The 25946-nt window shown below is 39.6% G+C and overlaps 1 protein-coding gene across 1 annotated transcript in view; it reads right to left on the bottom strand.

The window, feature by feature from the left end:
* Nucleotides 1-4320: 4320 nt before the first annotated feature.
* kremen1.L (kringle containing transmembrane protein 1 L homeolog) overlaps nt 4321-25946 on the bottom strand; it is a 96137-nt gene continuing 74511 nt past the window's right edge. Inside the window, exons 5-9 of the mRNA XM_018263857.2 lie at nt 23601-23754; nt 12241-12573; nt 8981-9142; nt 6142-6226; nt 4321-5347 (exon numbers count right to left, since the gene is read on the bottom strand). Of these exons, the coding sequence (XP_018119346.1) occupies nt 5188-5347; nt 6142-6226; nt 8981-9142; nt 12241-12573; nt 23601-23754 (894 nt within the window). The 3' untranslated portion in view covers nt 4321-5187. The remainder of the gene's footprint in view (nt 5348-6141; nt 6227-8980; nt 9143-12240; nt 12574-23600; nt 23755-25946) is intronic.

The following is a 25946-nucleotide window of genomic DNA, read 5'->3' as shown; positions in this document are numbered from 1 at the left end:
CACATTACAATTAAGTGTCAGCAACATCACTGTACATCCAGTCTCCATGGCAGGTGCCCCTGTAGCACATTATTAGACACTTCCCTAACTCTCGCAGCTCTCATTGGATCCCTGACCAGTACAATCCGTTTCTTTCCCAAGAACAATGAAAAAAAGTTTTCTTCCTGTGCCCATCAACTGCAATACATTCACTTACACTCTTATCCTATCCAAGACAGACTATTGTAACCTTCTTCTTAACTGGCCTCTCAGATTCTCTTTTCCACCTACTACAATCCAAGCTGCCTCCATCATCTCATGCCTGCACTGCTAAAGTCTCTCCTGGCTTCCCATCAAGTAGCACCTAAAGTATAAAATTCTGACCTTGCCCTTCAGAGCCCTGCATTCCTCTGCTCCACTCTTTTTATCTGCCCTTACATAGAAAGTTAGGTTGAAAAAGACACACGTTCATCAAGTGCAACCTTTTAAGTCAATATATAACCTGCCTATCTGCCAGTTGAACCAGAGGAAGGCAAAAAACCCCATCTAAAGCCTCTCCAATTTGCCTCAGAGGCGGGAAAAAATTCCTTCCTGACTTCAAAATGGTGGACTAGTCCCTTCCAGTCTGTTCCCTTGTCTCCCCATTTTGTCTCTCCCAATCATTACACTCAGTTTGGAACAAATACTTGAGTATAGGGTTGTACTAATAGCCGACGCGGACTATGACACTGACTGGCAACCTGTCCCCTTTCCTCCATAATCAGATGATCAGTGCATGGGCAGTGATGAATAGTGATGGACGAATTTGCACGACGATTCAAACCGCGACAAAAATTCGCCAGCGAAAATTCGCCGGCATCAAAAAAAAAATTGACGCCGGCGCCGTTTCACAGGGTATGTGTAATTTTTTAAATAAGTAAATGATTTTTTCCCCTCATTTAGGTTTTATTTAAGAAAGTCAATTTCAGAGTTGCTCTTCCAGTCACCTCTAGTCATATGTGCTCATTTCTAGCTGCTGAAGTGACTGGACCCAGCTGCCTGCACCCCTTTACAGACCTGCACCCCTCTACATACCTGCACCCCTCTACATGCCTGCACCCCTCTACATGCCTGCACAGTGCACCCCTCTACAGACTCTTATCTCTCTACATGCCTGCACCCTTCTACATTCCTGCAGCCATCTACAGACCTGCACCCCTCTACAGACTCTTATCTCTCTACATGCCTGCACCCTTCTACATGCCTGCACCCCTCTACATACCTGAACCCCTCTACAGACCTGCACCCGTCTACAGACTCTTATCTCTCTACATGCCTGCACCCCTCTACAGACCTGCACCCCTCTACATGCCGGGGAGGACAGATTGGCTGAAGGGCATGAAAATATCTGGGTGCCCATTTTCTGTACATAAACAGATTTTTTCCAGATTAATTTAAGAAATAGCAGTGTGATGTAACAAATCAATAGTTAGGAGGAAAGCTTTGGCAAGTGATGTCATGGTTATACCCTGCTAATTCTGCTTCCTCCCCTTGTTCGCACCTGTGCAGAATAAATAGAGTATACAAGTATACAAGATGGCTCTTACCCAAGTCTGTGTGATTACATTCTGGCTTCAAACAGCAGCTATAGCACCATGGTCTGATATATTTAAAAAGACCAGTGCTGCAGTCTGTTGTAGGAAAAAGTAAAGCTATTGCAGTAATGCTGGTTTGACTCAAGATGCCTTATGCACCTTCACTTTCTTTATCCTGTTTCCTCTCAGTTAATAATGAAATACTTTACTCTTATTTATGAGACATACAGTAAACTATTTATCAACAAGTGCTTCTGGGAGGCTTGGGAAATTCCAACTTGCAACTAATAGAGAACATGTGCAACTCCAAGCCAAGTTGAATTACAGGCAGAAATGGTGATAATTCCATTGGTATTGTGTTCCAGTTATCCAGGCTCCCCACAAATACAATTATCTGGTGCATTGTGCAGGCACAGCGAGCCATTGTCTTGTCTCTATATCTCCTCGCTCAAGGATTGAGGCAAGACAAAAGTGCCAGGATTTCAATAGACAATCATTATAACTAATGTACTGTAGATTGTTCCTTGTCGTGGGGCTTTTATCATTGGATTCATGGAGCTCAGCATTTAATTGGATGCTTCAGAAAGGAAGGGCCCTGTTACTATCCATGGTCCTATCCTAACCATTATGTGTAACTATATAAACTTAGTCTATATGTCATATAGCATTGTTTTTATGTGTGTGAATGGGGGGGGGGGGGAATACACAAGATATAATCTGCTCACATGAATTACCTATTTGTTTGTGTCACTATACTTTCAAAGGCCTGCAATGGATTCAATGGCCCAAAGAGATGGACGGATGGTATGCTTAAGACATGTTTTTGCATCAGAGACCGTTCCCCCTTTTGACCTCCACATGGCTCACACAATAAATGTCATATATACTTTGTCTTGTCTGTATAAATGTGTATAGGGACATCCAGAAAACCAAATGACCCCCAGCATTAAGTAGAAACTCCTATAATAGGATGTCACTTGACTTCCTCTGGAACAGTGGCCTAGCATTTCATGACTCTGTGGCCTATGTATCTCACGACACAGTTGCCCCAGCAATATGTAACACTGTGGCCCCAGCAATATGTAGCACAGTGGTCCCAGCAATATGTAACACAGTGGCCCCAGCATTTTTCATGACACAACAGAATAACTTTCATGACACAATGACTGAATAAAATTAATGACACTGACACCAGAAAATACAGCATTTTATGACCAGGTGACCCCAGCACTTGATAATATTTAGTTCATGACAAAGATACAACAGCAGCCCCAGCTGCTCCAACTATTCATGACATATTGGTGCCAGCGGCTGAAGCGTTTCTCTCTCCAGTTCTGTGTCTCTGCCTCTGTTTCTCTCTCTGTCATTGCACAGAGCAGCAATTGGAGCACTCTCTCTTCTATAAATTTACAGAGCAAGTCTTTTTCTGTTTCCCTTCTGCTCTGAAGATTTACAGAAGAGTGCACTTCAATATTTGATATTTGGAATTTGGAATTTGGAATTAGATTAACATTTGTGGAGTGGCATGTCAAATTCAGAACACTAATGGGGATTATGTAATAAAAGGCACTAAGTTTGACCAGGAGCAGTAACCCATAGCAACCAAGGTAATCATTTACTGGTCACCTGATTAAAAACAAACATTTTATTGGTTGCTATTGGTTACTGCTCCTGGGCTAACTTAATTGTATTTTCTTGAACTGCACCAAGCAGAGCATGTGATCCAAGATGTCATCTCAACATAAACACACTCCAGTCTCTACATTGGCTTGTTTTCTGTCAACTCAAAGTTCCAGCAGTAGTGTGCTTACACCATAGATGTTCCTTCCTGATTGATCAGAATCATCATTTGCAATTATAAATCAATAAAAAAAATACTATTTAATCCATTACTGAATATGACCCCCCCCCCCAATTTTAAAGTGTATCACAGGCTCTGTAAGCTTGGATGGTATGGGGTTCATTTACAAACACTGGGTAAAAACCTCCAAATATGATGAACTACTAGCCTTTAATTTAATTTCACAAGCCTATAGTATTTAATTTCCCTTTAACAATATGTCTCATACATTACTGGATCGTTTAACTATTTTCTTAATTTTTAGTTTCTAAGGAAAAAGACCACAAGTGTATATTTGCACATGACATATTTGAAATATATGCTCATTATACTTCGGTTCTCCTTTAAACTTGCACCACCGTTGCCGTACATATATAATGCGATGAGGTATTGCACGATGTGTATCTTCTGCAGGGCAAAAGAGGACGAGCACATTCATTTAACAGATTATTGCCAGTAGATCATTACTCAGATCATGATTATTATTACCCAGCAGCAAAAGTGAGAATAAATAACCAAGGACATTGGAAAAGAATATTATCGTTGCTTATTTTATGTTTAAAGCTGAAAAATCGCTTCAGTAAAAAAAAACCGTGTTAGAAGGATTTTGAGTCCCAATTTATACTGATACAAAGCCTCTTCTTCTAACCAAATGATGGTAGGACAAGCATACATATACGTATTTCAGTCCACCTTTACATAAACAGAATAGATTGGCTTGTTATGTTTCATCGAGTTGGATTATGTTATTTAACTTCAGCTCATTTTGGGTGGGAATGTGGGTATTCTGTTCTATGCCTGTCTCTTAGGGATTGCTGCAAGAATTTATTGTTCTCTGACACCGGCAAGATCATTCATTACTCAAATCATAATTATTACCCAGCAGCAAAAGAGAGAATAAATGACCAAGGACATTGGACAAGAATATTCGGAGCATATTTTATGGAACAAGCTGAAAAACCGCTTCCACATATTCAATTAAAAAGACGAAGGCTTGTGTAAGAGAATGAATCCAGATAAAGAGCACAATTATCGTTAATGGATACGGATATGCAACTCTCAATCACACGGCTCTAATGAACATATTGGCCCCATAAACACTGAGACCCATTTCATGCAGGTCCTCCTGAAGCTTCAGTCCCTCGCTCAGCATTCATTCAATATCAGACAGTGTAAACTCTGGGAATGATGGGAAACCTGTTGTAGTTTGGCTCATAGTAAGATGGCTGAAGCTTTGATTTGTGTATATTTCATAAGGTTTTTGTTTGCTCAGTGGAACATCATATGCACATTTGCACAGTTCAAAACTCCATCGCAGTAGCTCTTGATGAAGTAGATTATGAGGAAACTGGACAGCCTCCGTTGCTCCTTTAAGAGCTGTCAGTTCATAAATACAATATAAAAAGTAGGAGCTGAAGGCAAGTCCATCATCATGTCATATATGGGATACCCCGCTGCACAGAGCAGGGATGATTGCATGTAACGCTTGCAGCATTAAGCTGTGGTTCCATCCCAATACAAACCACATGTTGTCTATGTCCTGAATTAGAGGCTACATAGGGGTGTTTCCTAATTCAGCAGCACCAGCAAACTTATCTCATCCTCCTCTTTGTGGGGAATTGTCCTGTATGAAGGTGCCACAGTAGGAACATCTCAAGTTGAGTCACAATGCCAGGAAACTACTAGTCTGCTGACATCTGTTGTTCATGGTCTGTTATGAAAGATGTCTAAGCTCAGGCATGGCAGGAAATTTCCCCGGGAAGCCCAGCAATACTAAAAATCCTCCAACAGAACTTATTCTCCTACCAAAGGATTGCGGTCATCATGCTGACCCTTTAATTTCTTTGGGAAAATAGAAATAGATGTGGATGGCTTGTAGAATATGCTCCAGATTTCTCCTGCTGAACCTCTGTGGCAACTGTCCAGGCTAGATGAGGATGCCAACCTGTCCGACCTTGGAAAGAGACAGGTATTAAAAAGAGAAATATGGCCCTAGATCCATTTCTCAAGTAACATCATTGTCTGTATTAGTTCTATGAGAAGACTTCATGCTTCTTATAACAAAAACAACCTCTTTTCTTGCCTCCTGAATGCATCACTGCTGTGATCCCCTAAGCACTGTCATAAGGTGGTCATACACGGGGAGATCTAATTTGCTAATTCGGGCCTTTAGAACGATTAGGCAGTTCATCTGCCTGAGTATGGGGCCCTCTTACGGGCATACTGGACCGATATGTGTCCAAAAGTTGGGTAGTTGTTGATCCGACAGGTTTGATTTTTCTGTCAGATGAGGAATGTGGTGCTCACTCTTATGGTTTATATATCTGCCATTGTAATCTGATCATTAGGCCCTAGGGCAAACAATCAAATTAAAGCTCCATATCGACCACCTCAGGTGGGCATATCAGGGAATATAGGGAATGGACACCTTTATACAAAGCAGTGCAATATCTTACCCGACTGTGGGTCTTCTGTTAGCAGGTCAGCACACACTAGATTGGGCACAGCCAACCATGCATGTATTATACTAAGCTTTTTTGCACTGCAGCATCAAAATGCAACAGTTAAGGTAGTGTGGGTTGGTGCAAAAGCTAGCTATAAATCATATTAATGGGCCAGGGGCTTGTGCCCTCAGTACTAGAATGCACCCACTTGTATAGGTTACCATCACTTCCAAGCAAGTGTAACACATGGGCAGACATGCAAGTAATAACTTCCAAAGCACATTGCAAAATCTTATATACTCACTTCATTGATATATGTAAAAGTGCTTTTGCCAAAACAGCAATGATGGTCAAAATGAAGAGGCCTGTAAGTGCATAGACTGTCCAGCCTGTAAGGAAAGAAAGAGCTAATGTCAACAATGCGGCAAATCCAATTACTGCCTAACAAAATTATAAAATATATGGCACAATGAGTCCAGCTCAGACACTTGTGCTCTTCCTATTAGAAATAGAGATAAAATTGGTGGTTATGGAACACTGCAACTTCACAGTAGTTTGACTAACTGGCAATTAACAATTAATGTAGCAGCAACAATTGTACTACTTATTATTATTGCTTAATCTTAATGTGGGGGTGCCTCAGGGTTCTGTACTTGGTCCTCTGTTGTTCTGGTTGTACACTCTCTCTAAGGGGCAAATTCACTAAGCCGCGAAGTGCCGAACGCTAGTGTTAATTCACTAGCGTTTGGCATTTTCGCTACTGCGCAAATTCACTAACGAACGCTGGCGTAGTTTCGCTAGTGTTACTTCGCAACCTAGATAGGGATTGTTTAAAAAAAAGTAAATTTTTTTTCTAAGTCCCAAAAAACGCTGGCGTGTTTTCTACATTATGGGTGATAGGCTGAAAAAGATCGAAAATTTTTTGGGGCTCCCCTTCCTCCCCCCTACATTTCCTGACTCATGGCAACTTACCTAGACAGTGGGCACATGTGTAGGGCAAAATAAAATTTTTATTTGCTGATTTGAAGGTTTTTTAGGCATTTGTAGTGCAGATACGTGTTCCTCCATTGAAATTTGAATTTCGCGCCATATGCAAATTAGCCTTCGCTAGCGTTACTTTGCTTTATATAGCGATCAACGCTAGCGCAACTCCGCAACCTTACGCTACCCCTGTGCGCAACTTCGGATTTTAGTGAATTTGCGGAGCCCTGGCGAAACTACGCCTGGCGAAGTGCGGCGAAGTTGCGCCTGGCGCAACTTCGCATCTTAGTGAATTTGCCCCTATCTCTCTCTCTCTGTCTCTCTCTCTCGGAGACCTAATATTTTCATTTGGCCTTAAATATAACCTGTATGCCAATGACATTCAGATATTTTTAGACACTCCCTCACTAACCGTTGATGTTCAAACCAAATCCTTAGCGTGGCTTCTGTTAAGCAAAGGATAGCATATAAAACCCTTCTACTAACATTCAAAGCCCTTCACTCCTCTGCTCCTCACTACATTTCTTTTCTTGTCTCCCTATTTGTTCCTGGTCGTCTTTTCCGCTCTTCTCAGAGTCACCTTCTCTTCACACCATCCACATCCACTGCCACCTCTCGTCTCAAACCCTTCTATCTTGCTGCTCCTTACCTCTGGAATTACATTCCTGAATTCCTCCGTAAGGAGTCCTCTGTTTTTTTTCTCTTAGAAAAAATGAAGAGCCTACCTTTTTGAGTATTTTCGCCAGCGCTACGCAAATTCACTAAAATCCGAAGTTGCGCTCAGGGGAAGCGTAAGGGTGCGAAGTTGCGCTAGCGTTAATTTGCCATGCAAAGCAAAGTTACGCTAGCGATGCTTAATTTGCATATGGCGCCAAATTGAAGTTACAATGGAGGTATATGTAGCAGCACTACACAAGCCTGGGAAACCTTCAAAACAGCAAATAAAATTTATTTTATTTTGCCCTACACATGTGCCCACTGTATAGTTAAGTTGCCATGAGTTAGGAAATGTAGGGGAAGGAGGGTAGCCCCAAAAATTTTTTCAATCTTTTTCAGCATATCACCCATAAAAAAATGAAATAAAACCAGTGTTTTTTTAAACTTTTTTTGAAGCAATCCCTGTCTACTTTATTGCACTTCGCCTGGTCTGAGGTGGCGAAGGAAGTCTGGCGTTAAAGGTAGCGTTCAGAATAATTTGCACGTGAATTTGCGTAGTTACGTCTGTTGTGCAAATTCGCCAGGGGTAAGGGTGCAAAGTAACACTAGCGAATTTACGCCAGCATCCGTTAGTGAATCGGCGAATTAACGAAAATGCGCTACGCTGGCGTATTCACGCTAGCGTTAGGCACTTCGTCGTTTAGTGAATTTGCCCCTATGTCTCTTATCACATAGCTCTTTGTCCTAATAAGATTCTGTATATATTTATTATGTGATTTGTCTTCTCTGTGGTGTTTCTCCTAGTGTTTCTCCTAATAAACTCTAATCGGAACAATTGTTTCAGTTTGGGACTGGATATAGCAATGCACTGGCACCGCAGAATGAACATATAAACACATAAAAGGAAAATGAAATGTGATTAAGTTTCTAGTTCAGCCTCTTTAGCTGATTCCAGCTGCACTTGACCTCAAAAACTGGGACAAATTAATCAATCCTTCTATGTGAGTTTGTCTCCCTTGTATATCTTCTAGATTAGAAGAAAAGTTTTATGTATTTTTTGTTCCCTGTGCAGTTCGATTGTTCTTAAAATATATTCCTTAACGTTCCATCGCCATGTGTGCTTCTCTGGGGTTTTACGTAATACAGGTGCTTTTTTTGTGTATTCCTCTATACTGAAATAAAAGGTAAAAAAAAAAAGTAAACACTGAAACTAGCACTTTGATGAATGTCCCTGAATGCTTATGTCCCCCCAATACACACTAAAGAAATGTACAGGCACCATATAGACTGATGAAACTTTTTTGGTTGCTAATATTATTAGTACAGTATCTATTCCAGTGCTACATGGTAATGGGCTGATTATTTTCCATACAGCATGTTTGTGAGCCTCTGAGAAGTCTAGAGGTCATAAAAATGGGCCACATCTGGCCCACAGAACTCCAGTAGGACAGCTCTGATCTATCCAAAGCTCAGTCATGATCAGCAGCAAACACACTGTATATTACCTGGCATGTGGCCGCTTGGTCGGCTAGGACTGGTTGTTATAACATAGAGGATCTTTGAAGAGCGAGCTGCATTAATACTGAGGTTGGTGGTCTGAGTGATCAGTTCTGTCTGGGTCTGATTGCTGGAGGTGTTGGCTTTCTCTATGGTTTCCTCCTTGAAAGCTGTAGGAAAAGGGAAATAATGAAAATCTGGATAGTTAGATATTTGCTGTTAGTGCTTATGTGGGAATCATTTAGAATTCAATTGGTTGTTGACAGTTTTATTAGCCCTTTTTTTAGTTTTCTTAACGTTATACTTTCTTTAAACTAATGATAACAACAGACTACTATAGTAATACAGGGTAGTATGCTAGTAGCCAAGCTACAATGAAGCACAAAAACTATTTTGTGATGTACCTCTCTGTGAGGAGCAGATCTGCCAAGGGTCCAGCTCAAATGTAGGTTCTCAACCTCCACAACTAAAGAGTGCTTTGGGTTGACCAGGGATGTTTTTGGAACAAATGGGGCATAAATGGGGCATGGGTTGGCAGGGACATGATCACTAAAAGCAGTTCAAGCCCTGCGAATTGACTGCATAAGGTGGTAGGGCTAATGGAGGAGGCTTCTGATTGGAGAAGCTGCCTGCAGATGGCATTAACCCTTGTGCCACTGATTTGAGGATCACTGCTTAATTCAGCAAAGAAAAAAGAGTTTCCCTCCCCCCTTCAAATAGGGCCCATTTAAAAAGGAGGAGCATATTTAATTGTATTCCGGTTTTTAGTTCCCATTAAAGTTGAGGCCACCTATTTATCTGTCATTACCAATCTATGAATCACGTACCGGTATCTTATACCATTTAAAGTTCTGTGAACTGGTGTACTTGATTGAATACAGACAGCAACAACAGATACTCAAAACATTAACCATTAATTACCATTCATCTACATCTTAAGTTCCAGTAAGAGTCAGGCTTTATATAGAAGAATTCAATATTGCCACCATCTTGCTTAAATACAGGCCATATTCTGCATTCTTCTAGAAAGCCCCACTTAATAAGAAAGGTGGAATTCTGACTACGCTGCCTCAGTGTATGATTTCCTGGTGATGAGTAAATCTTGGATCAGACAGGCAACGGCTGTATTCAACACAAGTCTAATAAGCAAAGATTGTAAATAAAAATATAGTATAGGTTTTTCAGTGAAAAAAATCTTCAGATTTTTCGTCCGACATATGTCAGATAATTGATCAGCCAGGTTAAAAAATGTTTTATCAGTCCCAGTGCAATCTATCTATGTTTGCAGGGCCAAGTAGGCAGCTCCCCTCAGTTTTCCTGGCAATATCGCTTGAAATGGTCTTTTTAGTTGATGGACAAATCGTACATTTAAACGATCGTTTCGATCTCACGATAACGAAAAGATCTTTTAAAAATCTTTACATCTATGGCCAGCTTATGTAAGGGATAGCCAATCATAATGGCACCTTAAAAAATATTGCTTTGCAGCTTCACGTAACCCCCACCTGTAGATTCAGTCTCACAAAAAACATGACTAAAGTCCTATATGGCAAAGCTACTAAAGCCTCCTCCTTGTTTCTCACGGCTGAGCTGAAGTCACTACTCCCTTTGCAGGTCATCAGATTTATGGTGCTGAATAGTTTCTCCAAAACACTATCATTGGAAGGAGACAGCTTCTCTTTCATATGCTAATTCATTTTCTATGAAAAGGACACGGTGCCCGCAGCAAGTAACCTCTGGAAATGGCTCCAGGTGGACTTAAAACTCTGATGTTCATGCACCGCTGAATACCTGGAATGCTGAGGTTTTGTTCAGCATGAGATCATTATGAAGTCTTCTTAACAAAAATAGCACATTATAATGGCCTTTTATTAATATTATATAGGTTAGGTGGAGAGTGCATAACCTACAAGAGAACCCATGTCACAAGCTAGGGGTATGTTACACCCTGAATGATAATGAAGACTTTTACTTTCAATGAAAGACAAGCCTACTCTGCTACTGGGTGAAAGCAGCCGGAACAGCTGTTAAAACACAGGATAAACTAAGTCCCTTTTGTCTATAGTCATTAACGATTACAGAATCATGAGCAAACTATGCTCTCCAGATGGTTCCTTCCCAAGTCAACATGCATTTTCATTTCTTTATTAAAAGCACACTTTTATCCTTATAGGGGCAGATTTACTAAGGGTCGAATTTCGAAGTTAAAAAAACTTCGAAATTCGACCCTAGAATTGAAATCCCTCGACTTTGAATATCGAAGTTGAGGGATTTTTGCCGTATTCGATCGATTGAATGATCGAATAGAAACCGTTTGATCGAACAATTCGAATGATTTTTAGCGATCGATCGAAGGATTTTTATTTGACCAAAAATAACTTAGAAAAGTGCTCTGGAAGGTCCCCATAGGCTAACATTGCACTTCGGTAGCTTTAATTTGGCGAAGTATGAAGTCAAAGTTTTTTTAAAGAGACAGAACTTCGATTATCGAATGGTCAAATAGTGGAACGGTTTTTACTTCGAATCGTTCAAATCGAAGTCGAATGGTCGAATATAGCCTATTCGATGGTCGAAGTACCCAAAAATCTACTTTGAAATTCAAACTTTTTTAAATTCGAACCATCACTCGAGCTTAGTAAACCTGCCCCATAGTTTTTACATCAGGACACCAGGAGGGGGTTCATTTATTTATTTTTCTAATCCAGGACACAGTATTATCCTATGTCAATGGCAAGTCATGGAACACTTGTTGTTGAGTTGGGGCGCCAGTAAGGTATTTGGGGCAGGGTGTCTCTGAACATTTTGCTGTCTTAATAATTCCATACCATTACTGGCCTAACAGCTAGTCCTTCTCTGCCACAGCTCCAAGACCCTCTATTGGGGTATACCCTATAGTTTTGTAGCCATTGCCCTATCAACATCCAAACTGACTGAGTTATTAGAACATTTTTTAAGAATAAAAATGATGATTTGGGGAAAAAACTTCAGCACTTTAGGATAGGATAAAAGTCCTTAATCCATTGTATCTCATTTTTATCTAACATTTTATACACCATGTTTGTGCCACTCTCATTTTCCTTCTCAAATCTTGTGATAGAACTTTAGCAAGAGTTTTCCCTGGCACGGTAACCTGCAGTAGCCAATTAAATGTTGGCTTTCCTTATTCTACTATACCAGGAAAAGCTGTCATTGAGTTGCTACAAATATATTTTTGGGTGGGATTTGTTTCCTTTAAAAACGAATATTATTTAGAATAAATAGTATTCACCTTTATATACTACAGAAAATCCTTGTGCCTGGTTAATACGATCAGAGAAGAAATATAAGATGACAAAATCCAGGGAGACGTTGAAGGAGTGTGTTGGGTGGTTCCTGCCATCGAAGCGTATCAGAACTTGCTTGGTGTACCCATCTAATATCTCCACCATATCTCTGGAGTCTTTGATGTCGAAGAAAGTGAAGTTAAACCGGATAAGAGAGGCGCCCGTAATCTGAATTGTCCAGTAGCAGGCCTTTCCAGACCCGTAAGAGTCAGGGAAATCCGGTGAGTAAATAACTGCAGAATTCATGGTATAATTCCCACCACAAGCTCCAATCAGGGCTACGGAGAAGTAACATATAATTAGTTCAGTAAATTAAATGTTTAATTATTTTGCTGCATTTAAAGAGGTACATGCATCTGTAGAGAATCATAGGCACACATCATTCATTTTAATTGTGCTGCCATCATTTTATAGTAAATGCATTTGGCCACAATGCACTGGGTTTTGGCCACATTAAAATCTACACACACTAACCACCTCATTAATGGTTGATTTTCCCTCTGCCGAAAACTGTTTACCATTATGATTATATTTCAAATTTCCAGATCTAATCTTCTCTTACAGAGGACAACATGAGAAAACTTGGAACATGGAAAAAGAGTGGTGGACTTCAGCTACATCAGTAAATCTGCTACTGTTCCACTATCCTGACCACCATCCTGAACACCATTCTCCCAACATTCACTAGCTAAGACCATATCAGACTGGTACTTTGTGGCTGCATGGGACTCTCTCTCTCTTGCCCTTCAATACCATTCTTGTCTGACATGTCAGGGGACATATGCCTGGGCTGGGACATATAAAAAACACTTTTGCAGGCAGTGAGAGAGGTGGAACTGTCATATAGAAGCCCATTGCTACTCGTACCTGAAAGATGATAGCTTCCAGTTTCCACTTTTATGTGCTTGATAGCAGCTCTTCTCATTTGCAGCCCCATTAAAAGCCCCAAACGTATTAAAGTCTCTGCCTCAAACTCAATACGGTTGTCCCCTTTATTAATGCCCTACTACTGGATGAGAGTAGTTTACCAGTCCACATGTTTATGCTAAATCCTACCTATACTTGGAACATACTTTAAAATATACACAGGTTAAAGTCCCCTGAAAAATATTATATATACCGTATTTGTTGTGTGAATATCAAGCATAGATAAGTGTATAGCGTTTCCATCCTATAAGAAGGGTATAATATTTCCATTCTATAATGGTGATTATTATCAATGGTTTACAAATACAGTATATACCATGCACAACTGTCCTTTTTTTCCAGAAGCTAATGTATTCAGGTCCAAGCAATACTTAACTGATGACAGTAAAAACTTGGTAAAGTGACCAGAAATGTTTGTGCTCACACACTCCGCAGTAAGAGTTCAGCACTGTAACAATAAGTAGTGTGTAATAAGCTATACAAGCTGTCTCTGCAGGAGCCAATCAGAAACACACGCACTTACCATAGCTCTAGCTGCTGATTAGCACAGAGAAATCAAATACATTTGCATACAGAAAAAAAGAAAGGGCTCAACAGTGATGTTAATTTCTTACAAAATTATAATTGTTGATTAAAATTTTTTTTTAATGCTTTCTAACATGACTTGCAATTCCCTTTGTTTTGTAATGGGACCACTGTATATATCTGATGAAGGAATTGCCAACATATCTTGCACAGATGATCCTTTTGTAAACTACAAGTCCCTGGAAGCTGAACAAGCCAGCCTTAGATACTTCAGCAGAGGCTGGGGAAGAACAAACCGGTAAAAGTCTTCTTTACATAGGCTTGAGGCTTCAAGATTAACAAGCAAATAGAGCAGAAGAATGACTGCTTTCATAAAAAGCGACCTTTAAATATAGCCATTTGTATGCAAATGATTCCATAACTATGTTTCAAAAGAACAATAAAGCTAAAATTGGAAAAAAAAGTCAGTATTTCTTTTCCTAACTAAAAGCGAAGTATCTCAGACACATCATGCAGTAGATGAATGCACCTGTTCTAAAGGATCTGTGGGTCCTTATGACCACAAAGAAAGGATCGGAAACCTTTATCCAGCCAGGATGTTGATAAGGATGGGGGTCCCCAACCTTTTTTACCCATTAACCACATTCAAATGTGTTGGGGTGCAACACAAGAATGCAAAAAAAGGTCCTGATGGCTCCAAATAAGGGCTGCCATTGGTTATTTGGTAGTCCCTATGTGGACTGACAGCCTACAGGAGGTTCTATTTGGCAGTCACCTGTTTTTTTATCCAACCAAAACTTGCCCCCAAGCCAGGAATTAAAAAATAAGCTCCTGCTTTGAGGCCACTTGAAGCAACATCCATGGGGTTGGTGAGAAACCTGCTACTCACAAGCCACTGGTTGGGGATCACTGGTCTAGGTAGTATAAATGACATTTTTTACTGCTTTGCATTCTGTTTGTACAGTAGCTCAATGTCTACCAACATATTTTGCACCAATTCACAATTACCCTTTTATTTTAAATTGGGCACATGTTCTCCGCACCCTCGCCCTGATAGCCCTGTATTTGTATCAAAAATTGAATTTCCTACTGGATTACCTAAAAAGAAGATTCTAGAACTCTGCTGGTTGTCAAGTTATGAGACAACTACAAGTCATTGTAGACATGTATAACTTGGAATGCTTATCTCTCATAGTCCTTAAAGGGATCCTGTCATTGGAAAACATGTTTTTTTCAAAACACGTCAGTTAATAGTGCTACTCCAGCAGAATTCTGCACTGAAATCCATTTCTCAAAAGAGCAAACAGATTTTTTTATATTCAATTTTGAAATCTGACATGGGGCTAGATATTTTGTCAATTTCCCAGATGCCCCTGGTCATGTGACTTGTGCCTGCACTTTAGGAAATGCTTTCTGGCAGGCTGCTGTTTTTCCTTCTCAATGTAACTGAATGTGTCTCAGTGGGACATGGGTTGTTACTATTGAATGCTGTTCTTAGATCTACCAGGCAGCTGTTATCTTGTGTTAGGGAGCTGCTATCTGGTTACCTTACCATTGTTCTTTTGTTTGGCTGCTGGGGGGAAAAGGGAGAGGGGTGATATCACTCCAACTTGCAGTACAGCAGTAAAGAGTGATTGAAGTTTATCAGAGCACAAGTCACATGACTTGGGGCAGCTGGGAAATTGACAATATGTCTAGCCCCATGTCAGATTGGCTCAAAATTAAATATAAAAAAATCTGTTTGCTCTTTTGAGAAATGGATTTCAGTGCAGAATTCTGCTGGAGCAGCACTATTAACTGATTCATTTTGAAAAAAAATTTTTTTCCCATGACAGAATCCCTTTATTTATTATTTCTGTCTGGAAAAATGACTACACAGTACTAGTGGGACATTTGAAGCTACACTGTCATAAAAGTAATGCAATGTAATAGTGTAATTCATCTTATAATAAAGCGATAAGACAACCCATGTACATATACATTTATGGGCACGGAAGCAGAAACACGCTAATTCCTTTAGTATGTTCAGACAGAGAAATGCATTCCTTTGTGTACACAAAGTAAACTTTGCTTGATCTATGATGTCATCATAAAACAACGTAGTATCTTGCCCAAAATGCTGTATTCTCAAAGTCATACCTTACCCAAGGGATACTGATATCATAATCCAGAGAAACTGTCAGCATAACTCTATGTGATGGTAACCTCTCTAGGGCTGGATGGGGTTAAAAGTAACCAAAGGTTGAGCACATGCCTATAGCAGCCCCTTCCATCTTTCCAAAAAGGAATCTGCCCAGAGGCAACAAGAAGACAAAGCCTCTAATCGAGGGAGTAACCCTGCAAGGTTCAAACGCCCAGTGTTTATGGTCTCTCTGCCAGCTAAGCGATTATCATTGATTTTCCATTTGAAATCTCCAGAACACAACCCTGCAAATATTTGTGAAAATGATTATCAAGATCTCCTCACTCTGAAAGATCTGTGTCAGGTTATGTTTGCCGTGTGCTTAGTAAAAATGGCTGCTGCTATGTTTTTGGTATTGCTGAACAAATATCATTAGCATGGAAGGAAGTTGCAGAATTATTGGGTTGCTTGCAATATATATGATATATGTACACACACACACACACACACACACACACACATATATATATATATATATATATATATATATATATATAATTACTGCTTTATCATTTTTACCCAAAATCATACTGTCATACTAATGTCATACTGGTCTGTCACTTGCATGTCAAGATACTTGGTGATCTATTCTAGATGCACAAAATGTACATTTGAAAAGTCAGAATTAGTTATTAGATTATTTCTCATTTCTTATACAGGTAACACATTGCTAATTGGGGCAAACATTTCTTCTAATATTTGTACATTTATTACATTTATGTTCCCCTATTTAAATTTTCTCTTTAGCTAAGTGCATGGTTTAAATATTAAAAAGGTACTGTAACTATATGAATATATATAGAGAGAGAGAGTTCCGAGTACTGGCACTCACAGCCAGATTTGCACAAAAAGGAGGAAAAATATTAATTTAACAAACAAAAAAAAAACTATATATATATATAAAAAAATATATATATATATTTATATATATAATAGGAGTATGTATCGGCACTCACGATATAGTGGTCATGGATGCCTGGGCGCTGTCTTCCAAGAAGATAGATAAATTTGCAAAGAGGAAGCCGCACTCGCAGGTCTTATGAAGAAGAAATCAAGTTTATTAGGCACGTTTATTAGTCGTGCCTAATAAACTTAATTTATTATACAGTATACATATATATATATATATATATATATATATATATATATATATATATATATATATATATATGACTGGATGAATATAATAGTTGTTTAACCCAGGACCACTTCTCATAATGTTCTTGGCTTGCCCTTTCCATGTGCGTTCTCTCTTTTGCTCACAATAATTGGGTCATGTTTTCCATGAGAGTACTGTGAAGTATGTTATTATTGCTGCCTCTATCAGATGTCACTGTATCAGCATAGCTTGGGTTGCAACCTGGGGCATAGCAGGGGATTCATGGGGTGTCCCAATGGGGTGGGCCTGCCTACTCTTTAGGAGGTACAGGAGTCTTTTTGGGCATAGGTTTATTAATACATCTTGGTGACAATTGAGTTGCCTAATTTTTCCCTATGTATATCCTTTTGAGTCAGGCCCAAACTTCCTGTCTCTTTCCAAAAATCACGGGCTAGTGCCCTGTGACATGGCTATGCTTGGGGGCAGATAGGACATGCAATGTCAAGCTGAATCAGTAGAATATGAGTAGTAGTGTGAGAAATCTAAAGGTGCACCTTTATGGTACTATCACAGTTGGGGGCACATTTACTTAGCTCTAGTGAAGGATTAGAAGGAAAAAAACTTCGACCATTGAATTGGCTACTTCGACCTTCAACTACGACTTCGAATCGAACGATTCGAACTAAAAATCGTTCGACTATTCGACCATTCGATAGTCGAAGTACTGTCGACCCCCTACTTCGCCACCTAAAACCTACCAAGCATCAATGTTAGCCTATGGGGAAGGTCCCCATAGACTTTCTAGCCAATATCTGATCGTAGGAATTTAGTTTGATCGATGGATTAAAATCCTTCGAATCGCTTGATATGAAGGATTTAATCGTTCGATCGAACAATTATTCCTTCGATCGTTCGATCGAATAGCGCTAAATCCTTCGACTTCGATATTCGAAGTCAAAGGATTTAACTTCGAGGGTCGAATATCGAGGGTTAATTAACCCTCGATATTCAACCATTAGTACATGTGCCCCTTTGTGTAATAAATAGTAGGGACATTTTTCTTCTATTTCTTACTGTAAATGCTTTAGCAGAAATGCAGACGTTACAGTGCATTTATGTTTCTGATCTTTAAGTGGGTAAGTGATCCCACACTGGAGGTTGCAGACACAGTCTTGGAAATTAGATATCAATTCAAACACAGTGGTGCTAGTTTGTTCTTTTATAATTAATGCTGATCACATGGCAGGTAGAAAATAAAGTAGGCTGCAGAGTGCAAATCACAAAACTATAGTGTACATGAACAGACATGTAATTGGGACTGAATATTTAAATTCCGGGACAGTAGGCAACAGTGGAGAAGAAGTAACTTTCCACCCTGCACCCCAGGGGTACACATACCATTTATGGAGCTTGACAGGGTCTCTGCTGGCTGGGGTTCGAACATTTTAAGTTGAGGGTTAGAGTTCCACCCACAAATTCAGCACAGTTACCCAGTGCCTCCACTGTTTAAACAGTGGAATCAAAATATGTTCAAACTCTGCTGGAGCTGCAGGTGTCAGAATAGCATAAATGCAAGGTGCCTAAAGGGTTCTAGCAGCTGTGGGTGGGTGTCTGGGAGATAGATACCTAAGCTGCTAATATTCATGCAAGGCTAAGTCCTTGGACTCTCTTTTCAGCTTTCATTTTATAGTCTTGGTTTGACTTGTGCATTCATTCCCAGGAGTGTCAAGCCTGCTGCCTTTCCATTACAAAGCTTTTATTTCATTAACAGAAATTGGCCAATGGAAACATTAGCTTGAGAGAGTTTTGTACGGAGCTGGACAGGCATGTGTGCGCTGACTGAGAAAGCCATAGTGTGACCTTGCCTATTTACCTGTAAAAACAAACAGATGGCTTGTCTCTTTCCTGGGATGCTGAAGCGAGAAGGTGGTTTTGTAGCTAGATTAATGATTAGAAATATATTGCATCCATTTGTATGGCTGATCTATGCCAGTTTTAACATTTCCAGTAACAATTTGAATAAAGGGAATAAAAATTGCCAATTTATAACTGAATTGGCGGAAGCTTGCTTCATCTTCCATATTAAAGGCTCTTGCTAAAGTCTTTCAGGGGATGCTGGAAGTAGCAATGAATTGTATTGCTATACACTCGTGAAACTGTTGTTTGCTGACATGGTGGTCTATAAGTTTGAGCCCCCACCCACAGCTGTGGTCTCCATATATAACCTGCCACCAAGTTTGTGACCTCTGCCCTGCCATATGCAGATGTCCTGTGAATAATGATTTTCCCTAACCATCTGTTGGTAGGTAGACAGGCATCTGAGCTAATCAATGGCACATTAAAGAACCTGTTCCCTCAAACATTTCAGGGGACCATAAATCCTAGGACAGGTGGTTGTGGGTAACATAACTACTGTATATTTTCTGATACCTCAGTTGAAGTATATTTAGAACACTCCACTTTTTTTTTAATGAAAGGTTTCCTAATGGTTTTTGTTGTAAAACAATGAAATGATGCTAGCTGGTATATAAAGTGCAACTCTTTACTGTGCAAAGTTAGCTTTATTTTATACCTATTTTATTTCTATAGACTGACAAATATCAGGGAATTGTAAACAATGTTTTAGTAAAAGTCCTAGAAGAACATTGTATCACTGTGTGGATATACAGAGTTGGCAGCACAGCCAAAATCATAAAAAGATGAATGAAGCTCTAAAATCATAAAAAAGATGACTGAAGTACGGAATCCAATGTTGGGCAGTCCACCCACCTCTGCTAATTGAACTGTAGACAACAATCTTATTTTCCACCTTCACTGCTCAGAAGCAAAGTGTAAAATCACACACTTACAGTAGCTTCCTTCAAAGTGAGGGTGTGTGTGAACACTGCTGTGCCTACTTAAAGCTCTTTCACCATTCTGATCTCTAATATGTATTCATGGATAGCCCAATAGGGCTAATTAAAGTGGTTCTCAAAAACGGATCACTGCATATACTGCACACACTCACTGATTTCACTGATCAACAAGCCCCTTAGCAAAGAGGACCTGGAGGGCAGTTCCAGTAGGGAAGGGGACCTGTTAGCAAAGTTTTAAGAATGTTATTCCTGAACCAATAAATCTATTTTTTTTAAGTTGTAATATTGGTGTGTAGACAGCCATCTCAGTCCATTTTGCCTGGTCATGTGCTTTCAGAATGAGCCAGCACTTCATGATGGAACTGCTTTCAGACAGGCTATCGTTTCTCCAACTCAATGTAACTGAGGGAGTTGCAGTGGGACATGGAATTTTACTATTGAGTACTATTCTTTCAAAACTTTTTTTATTTTCCTTATCGATATAGTATTGACATGTTGTTTTAACTTTTCCTTTCAACATTCAACTGTTCTCCTACGCAGAGGAGAATTCTTACATTGTATGCAAGTACACTATACAAAGTTGTGTTGTCACATTTTCATTTAAGTACAAAGTATGTGATTTCCACAAAATTAAACAGTTCAACCTATTCAAAGATGAGTAGGTTATATTATTCCTTTGTATCCATCTGTGTTATTTATTTTATCTTTTATTATTTGGTGTGAGTGCTATTTTTATATCTACCAGGGAGCTGTTATCTTGTTCCAGGCAGTTGTTGTCTTGTTATATTACCACTGTCCTGCTGTTGTGGGGGGGGAGACGATGATATGACTCCAACTTACAGTGCAGCAGTAAAGAGTGACTGAAGTTTATCAGAGCACAAGCCACATGACTGGGGACACCTGGGAAACTGGCAACATGTCTAGCCCCATGTTAGATTTCAAAATTAAATATAAAAAAATCTGTTTACTGTTTCGAAAATCGTATTTCAGTGCAGAAGTCTGCTGGAGCAGCACTATTAACTGATGTGTTTTGAAAAAAGACGTTTTCCCATGATAGAATCCCTTTAAAGTTGAAATGCTGAATCCACATGAGAACAGGAGGCTGACTAAGCAGCATAAAGCTTCACCAAAAGGTGAAATTGGGGGTACACTAGTATTTATCATGAGTACAGTGTAGGGAGCCAAGTGTTATGCACAGCGACATATCAGACTGTTTCTGAAGACATAGAGGACAGACCCAGAGAACCAAGTTTTTAAGTATCTCAACATTTAAGCTAAATGTTGAGGTGGCTGAGGCTTCGAAAAGGCAAAGTAACTTTCCCACAAACCTCACACAGAAGGCAACACCAAATGACACTGAACAATTCACTTTTCCTTCTCTACTTTCTATTATAAAGGAATATGACCTCTTATTGAGTATGTTTTATTGTTCCTGGAGCTGAAACTGTGTGAATAATTAAACATTCTCTGTAAAGCACCACAGACTTCATCTGAACTAAATAAAGCCTCATAATCTTTTTTTTTTCCTCAATCTTGTCACTTTATCAGAGATTTATATTAAGGCATTCCCACAGAACAGTACCATCAAGTAACAATTAACAGAAGGTGTTCTGCCTATGCCTCTGAACAACGTTGCTGGAAAGGCAAGCAATTATATATCGTTATATCTGTGAGCATGAAGCCATTTCTTCAGATGAATTGTCTGTTCAAGGGGCAATAAACTCCAGATACGTCATACCTATGGTATATTTTCCCCTTAAAGATCAAAACTGTATTAACTATAAAATGTTCACAAGTCAGCCCCATGTAATTGTTACAACTGAAGCTGAAAATGTTTAGTCCATGTGAAATATATATATATATATACAGTATATACACATAGAAAAATAAATGTACTGAGTCTATTGTGTTTTCTGTGCTAAACAATGTATTTGCATGGCTGGGAAAGACATGACATAAATGTCCCCTAAATAAAAAATCCTATTTATTTGTGCCAAATGTTTGCTTTATGCATGACCGTTCTTGTCTAAGTAGCTGATTACATGCTACTCTGTTTACATAACCATTATTTTCATTGTTAGTGAACAGTCGCTTTGGAAGAAAGCAAAATAATCATTCCTGAGATTACAGGGCTTGCTTGTGGTCTTACAAGCTAGAGGGGCATCCAAATATATCCTTTTAGGATGATTCAGGCCACCCAGTATGCAAATGATTTTGATGCCAATATAACAGAAAGTCATTTGTCCGGATGGCAAGGTTTAAACACTGTACAAAACATTGCCGGTGCTTACTTCATGACATGGATCTGGAGACGTTACAAATGTGTAGAGGTCTCCATTTGTGCCAGTATGTGACATCCCCATAGGCGCCTCTGGGTCCATATCATATTGTTCTGAGCTATTTTGCATCTTTGAGAAGCTGAGGTATGAAATGACGACAGTTGAGAAATGTCCGAGACCTGCTAGCAGCTGTTGGTCTGGATGCCAGCCTGATGAGATCGCCTATTGTAATGAGACAATCCCAGAGGTACAAGCCTTTCCCAAAGTTGCATCTAGAACTTAGTGTGTTGTGTATGTCAAGTGCCTTGCTTCCACTTCATGTCTTACAAGACCAATGTACATATATATATATATATATATATATATATATATATATATATATATATATATATATATATATATATATATATATATATATGAGAGAAGAAAGCTCGCACTCACAGGTCTTAAGAAGAATGTAGAGGTGTTTATTAATCAAAAAATAGCTAACGTTTTGGCTAGCACTCTAGCCTTTATCAAAAGTGCTAGCCGAAAAGTCAGCTATTTTATGATTAATAAACACCTCTACATTCTTCGTAAGACCTGTGATTGCAAGCTTTCTTCTGTCCTGCACTTACCCTTTTGGACTTTTTGTACCCAGGCAACGTATACCGTTATACGAGCTGTGCCGGCATCCAGCTATCTCTCTCTCTCTCTCTCTCTCTCTCTCTCTCTTTCTATATATATAAACAGACATACATATAATTAATGACCAGCATTCTGGTTTGCTGCTGCTCTACTGAAATGCATGAGTAGGTATGAGTAACCCAGGCAGAGGCGTACACAGCCCTCAATGTACCAGTCTGACACAGTTTATTCATGGACAGAAATGTTTATAAAACATCAAAATAGACATCTCCAGCCACCTAAGGTGACTTCCCTACTTTAATTAATGGTTCCACCAGTGACATATTTAGATAAATGGCGATTCTTCAGGAGCCAAACCACATCACTGTGCACTTCTAAGGCTGCTTCCATCCCAGATTGTCACTGACAGTTCTGTACCCTCCGTGAAACAAAAGTCTGCCAAAACTCATGCGCTGTACGAGCCAAACAGGAAACCAACAATTCTCTGTCTGCTGGATGGCCATGCAGTTATCCAGAAAGAAGCAATTAAGCTAGTATGTTATCTAATTGGTCGGTGGAACAAAAAAAAAGCTAAAAATAGGAGCCGATAGTTTTATGATATTGTACATAGATGTAAGAGCCACGTATTCCTTAGCTAGCCATGCACATGCAAGTGTTCTATTTCATTGTAAATCTCACTTTGAGATATATACAGTTACAAATACCCCAGATCATTGATACGTGAGTATGGCATCACCCCTTCTTGACAATCTCCTGCAGGATATTTTAAATAAGAATGTATTTAAATTGGCAGACACTGTCAAACACTTACAGTCAAAGAGGATGATGCGCCCATCCCCTCCACATGGCTGTGTGTGATCCCCAAAACAAACACTGTTGCAGTCTGTACTGGGCATCTCTCCATGCTTCCTGTAGTCGGCGTTGTTGCCACAGAAACAGGCAAATCCCGCCTCCAGCCCAGCTAGCTGTTACCGTAAAATAAGGAAAAAGTCATAATTTAACTGAGGATATTTATTAAGAAACACATTACACAGTAAGAACAGTTTCATGTACATGACCCAATTCCACCATATTGTAAAGCATCTTGGAACAATAGTACATTTTAAAAATACTTAATGTTAAAATTATGCTATATCCAAAAAGAAAAAGAAATCCCAAAGTCAAGTGCAAATCTACAGTACATGGGTGTCCAATGGGCTATCTAAATGACACACTATGCTGAACAGTCAAGCTTCCAGACAAATGCAAAGTTCCCAAGTCAACTAACCCATGGCAACCAATCAGATGCTTGTTTTTAAACATCTGACTACCAAATGCTGCATGTTAATTGGATGCTATGAGTTCCTTGACCGATAGCACTTTGCACCTTTTAGCTGCTTAACCCAGTTAGTGGTTGTGCATTGGTATTGGCCTGGCAGGTGGCTGCAAGCATGGTGGAAGAGAGACATTCCCATTAATGGGAAGTGTTTGGCTTATGCTCACATATGTTTATCTCTTGATTATATGTAAGCCCATCTCCCTATTTGCAGCTGTTCTCAGTTTTCTGCTTCATGTAGTGGTGATTACAACCCCATTTGTGCCATAGCCCCAAAGAACATTTTATATGAAAGAATATGAAAGAAATTGCGTCACCTTTGGCAACAAAGAGAGTTCTTTACATGGAATGCAGTGGCATAAAAGTATAGAACTGAACCACTGGGTCTAGGGTAGCAATGATTGTGGAAGTAGTGCGAGTGGGAGGGGTGCTTTGTTTTTCTGATGTTTTGTTTAATAGATTTGGCTAAGCAGTTTATTTGGGGTTGGCCAAATTGATTCAAAGAGTCACTAAATCATATAATTCCGTATATATGCAGAAATTTGGGAAAATGAATGTGTAACGTTTGGTTTTGTGACGTAGCCCAAAGTTACCTCATGAGGCTATTTACATTACTGGCAGTGGGAAAGCATTTTCATTCTGTGGCTGGAAAATTATTGGGTTAAAAACCCTTTCACTGTTCAATGTGTGCAGCTCCTTATTCTTTGCTATATTGCCCTTAAAGAAGAAGGAAAGGCTTTGTGCACTTGGGGGTGCCAAATGTTAGGCACCCCAAGTGATTGTATTGACTTACCTGAAACCCTTGGCCGGTGCTCCTATCAGCAGAAAACTGCACTGGCCCAGGGTTATACCAGTGAGCACCACGGAGCGATCCTCTTCAACCTTCCTCTTTCCTTCACGCGGCTGCACATGCCCAGTAGAACCAAAAGCCAAACTTTAACTAAAATTTGAAGAAAGAAGAAGCCGGAAGAGGATCGCTCCATGTTGTTCACTGGAATAACCCCAGGCCGGTGCAGTTTTCTGCTGATAGCCGGGGTTTCAGGCACCCCCAAGTGCATAAAGCCTTTCCTTCTCCTTTAAAAGGACAATAATAAAGGCATAGCTCTTTATTTCCCTTTTCCACATAGCTACATTTAAGAATTAGAGTGGGATCTTCGGGAAGACTCATCAGAACAGGAAAACCTGGGCTAGAAGAATTATTGTGGATTGCTTCTCACTGATTTCAAGTGGAAATCTCGGCAAACAACAAATGGTCCCCCAATATTGTCTAAAACCACTGCCAACCCCGATTCCGGGCATTAATTGCATACTCTGGCCTAATAGCAGAGATTCCAATATAACATTATCAGAAGCAATCCATAGAGATTCCAATATATTTCTCACTCTCTGACAAAAGAACAACATCCACTTGTGTGGATGTTCATGTAGAGAAAGACAAATTATTTAAAAGGACAGACATACTTTGAAGGGTCTAATAAGATCAAATACTTTGAAGGGTCTAATAAAATCAGAAAAGCCATTCCAATCCTACTTGGTTTTGGGGGGGGGGGGTGACTTGGTGCACCTAGACATGCCAGAACCTCACTTCTTACTTGGTGGTGGGTGGATTTTCCCATAATAAAATAATAATCATATGAGAAAACATCCTTAGTGAATGCTCAGGCTTAGCATGGTTCATCTCCTGTGTGAATGGAATACCATTACTTATTCATGTAATCTCAGCAGGTTTTGTGCTCATAGCTGCATTCCTTACAAGATATTAATCCCAGTGTCTAGCACTGATACATTCCTGTCAACACATACAAACCCAATGGCACACTCATAAATAGCATGTCACAAGAG

The sequence above is a fragment of the Xenopus laevis genome, chromosome 1L (genome assembly GCF_017654675.1).
Source record: "Xenopus laevis strain J_2021 chromosome 1L, Xenopus_laevis_v10.1, whole genome shotgun sequence".
NCBI lineage: Eukaryota > Metazoa > Chordata > Amphibia > Anura > Pipidae > Xenopus > Xenopus laevis.
Note: the sequence above shows the minus strand (reverse complement) of the source record. Positions and strands in the feature narration are given on the sequence as shown.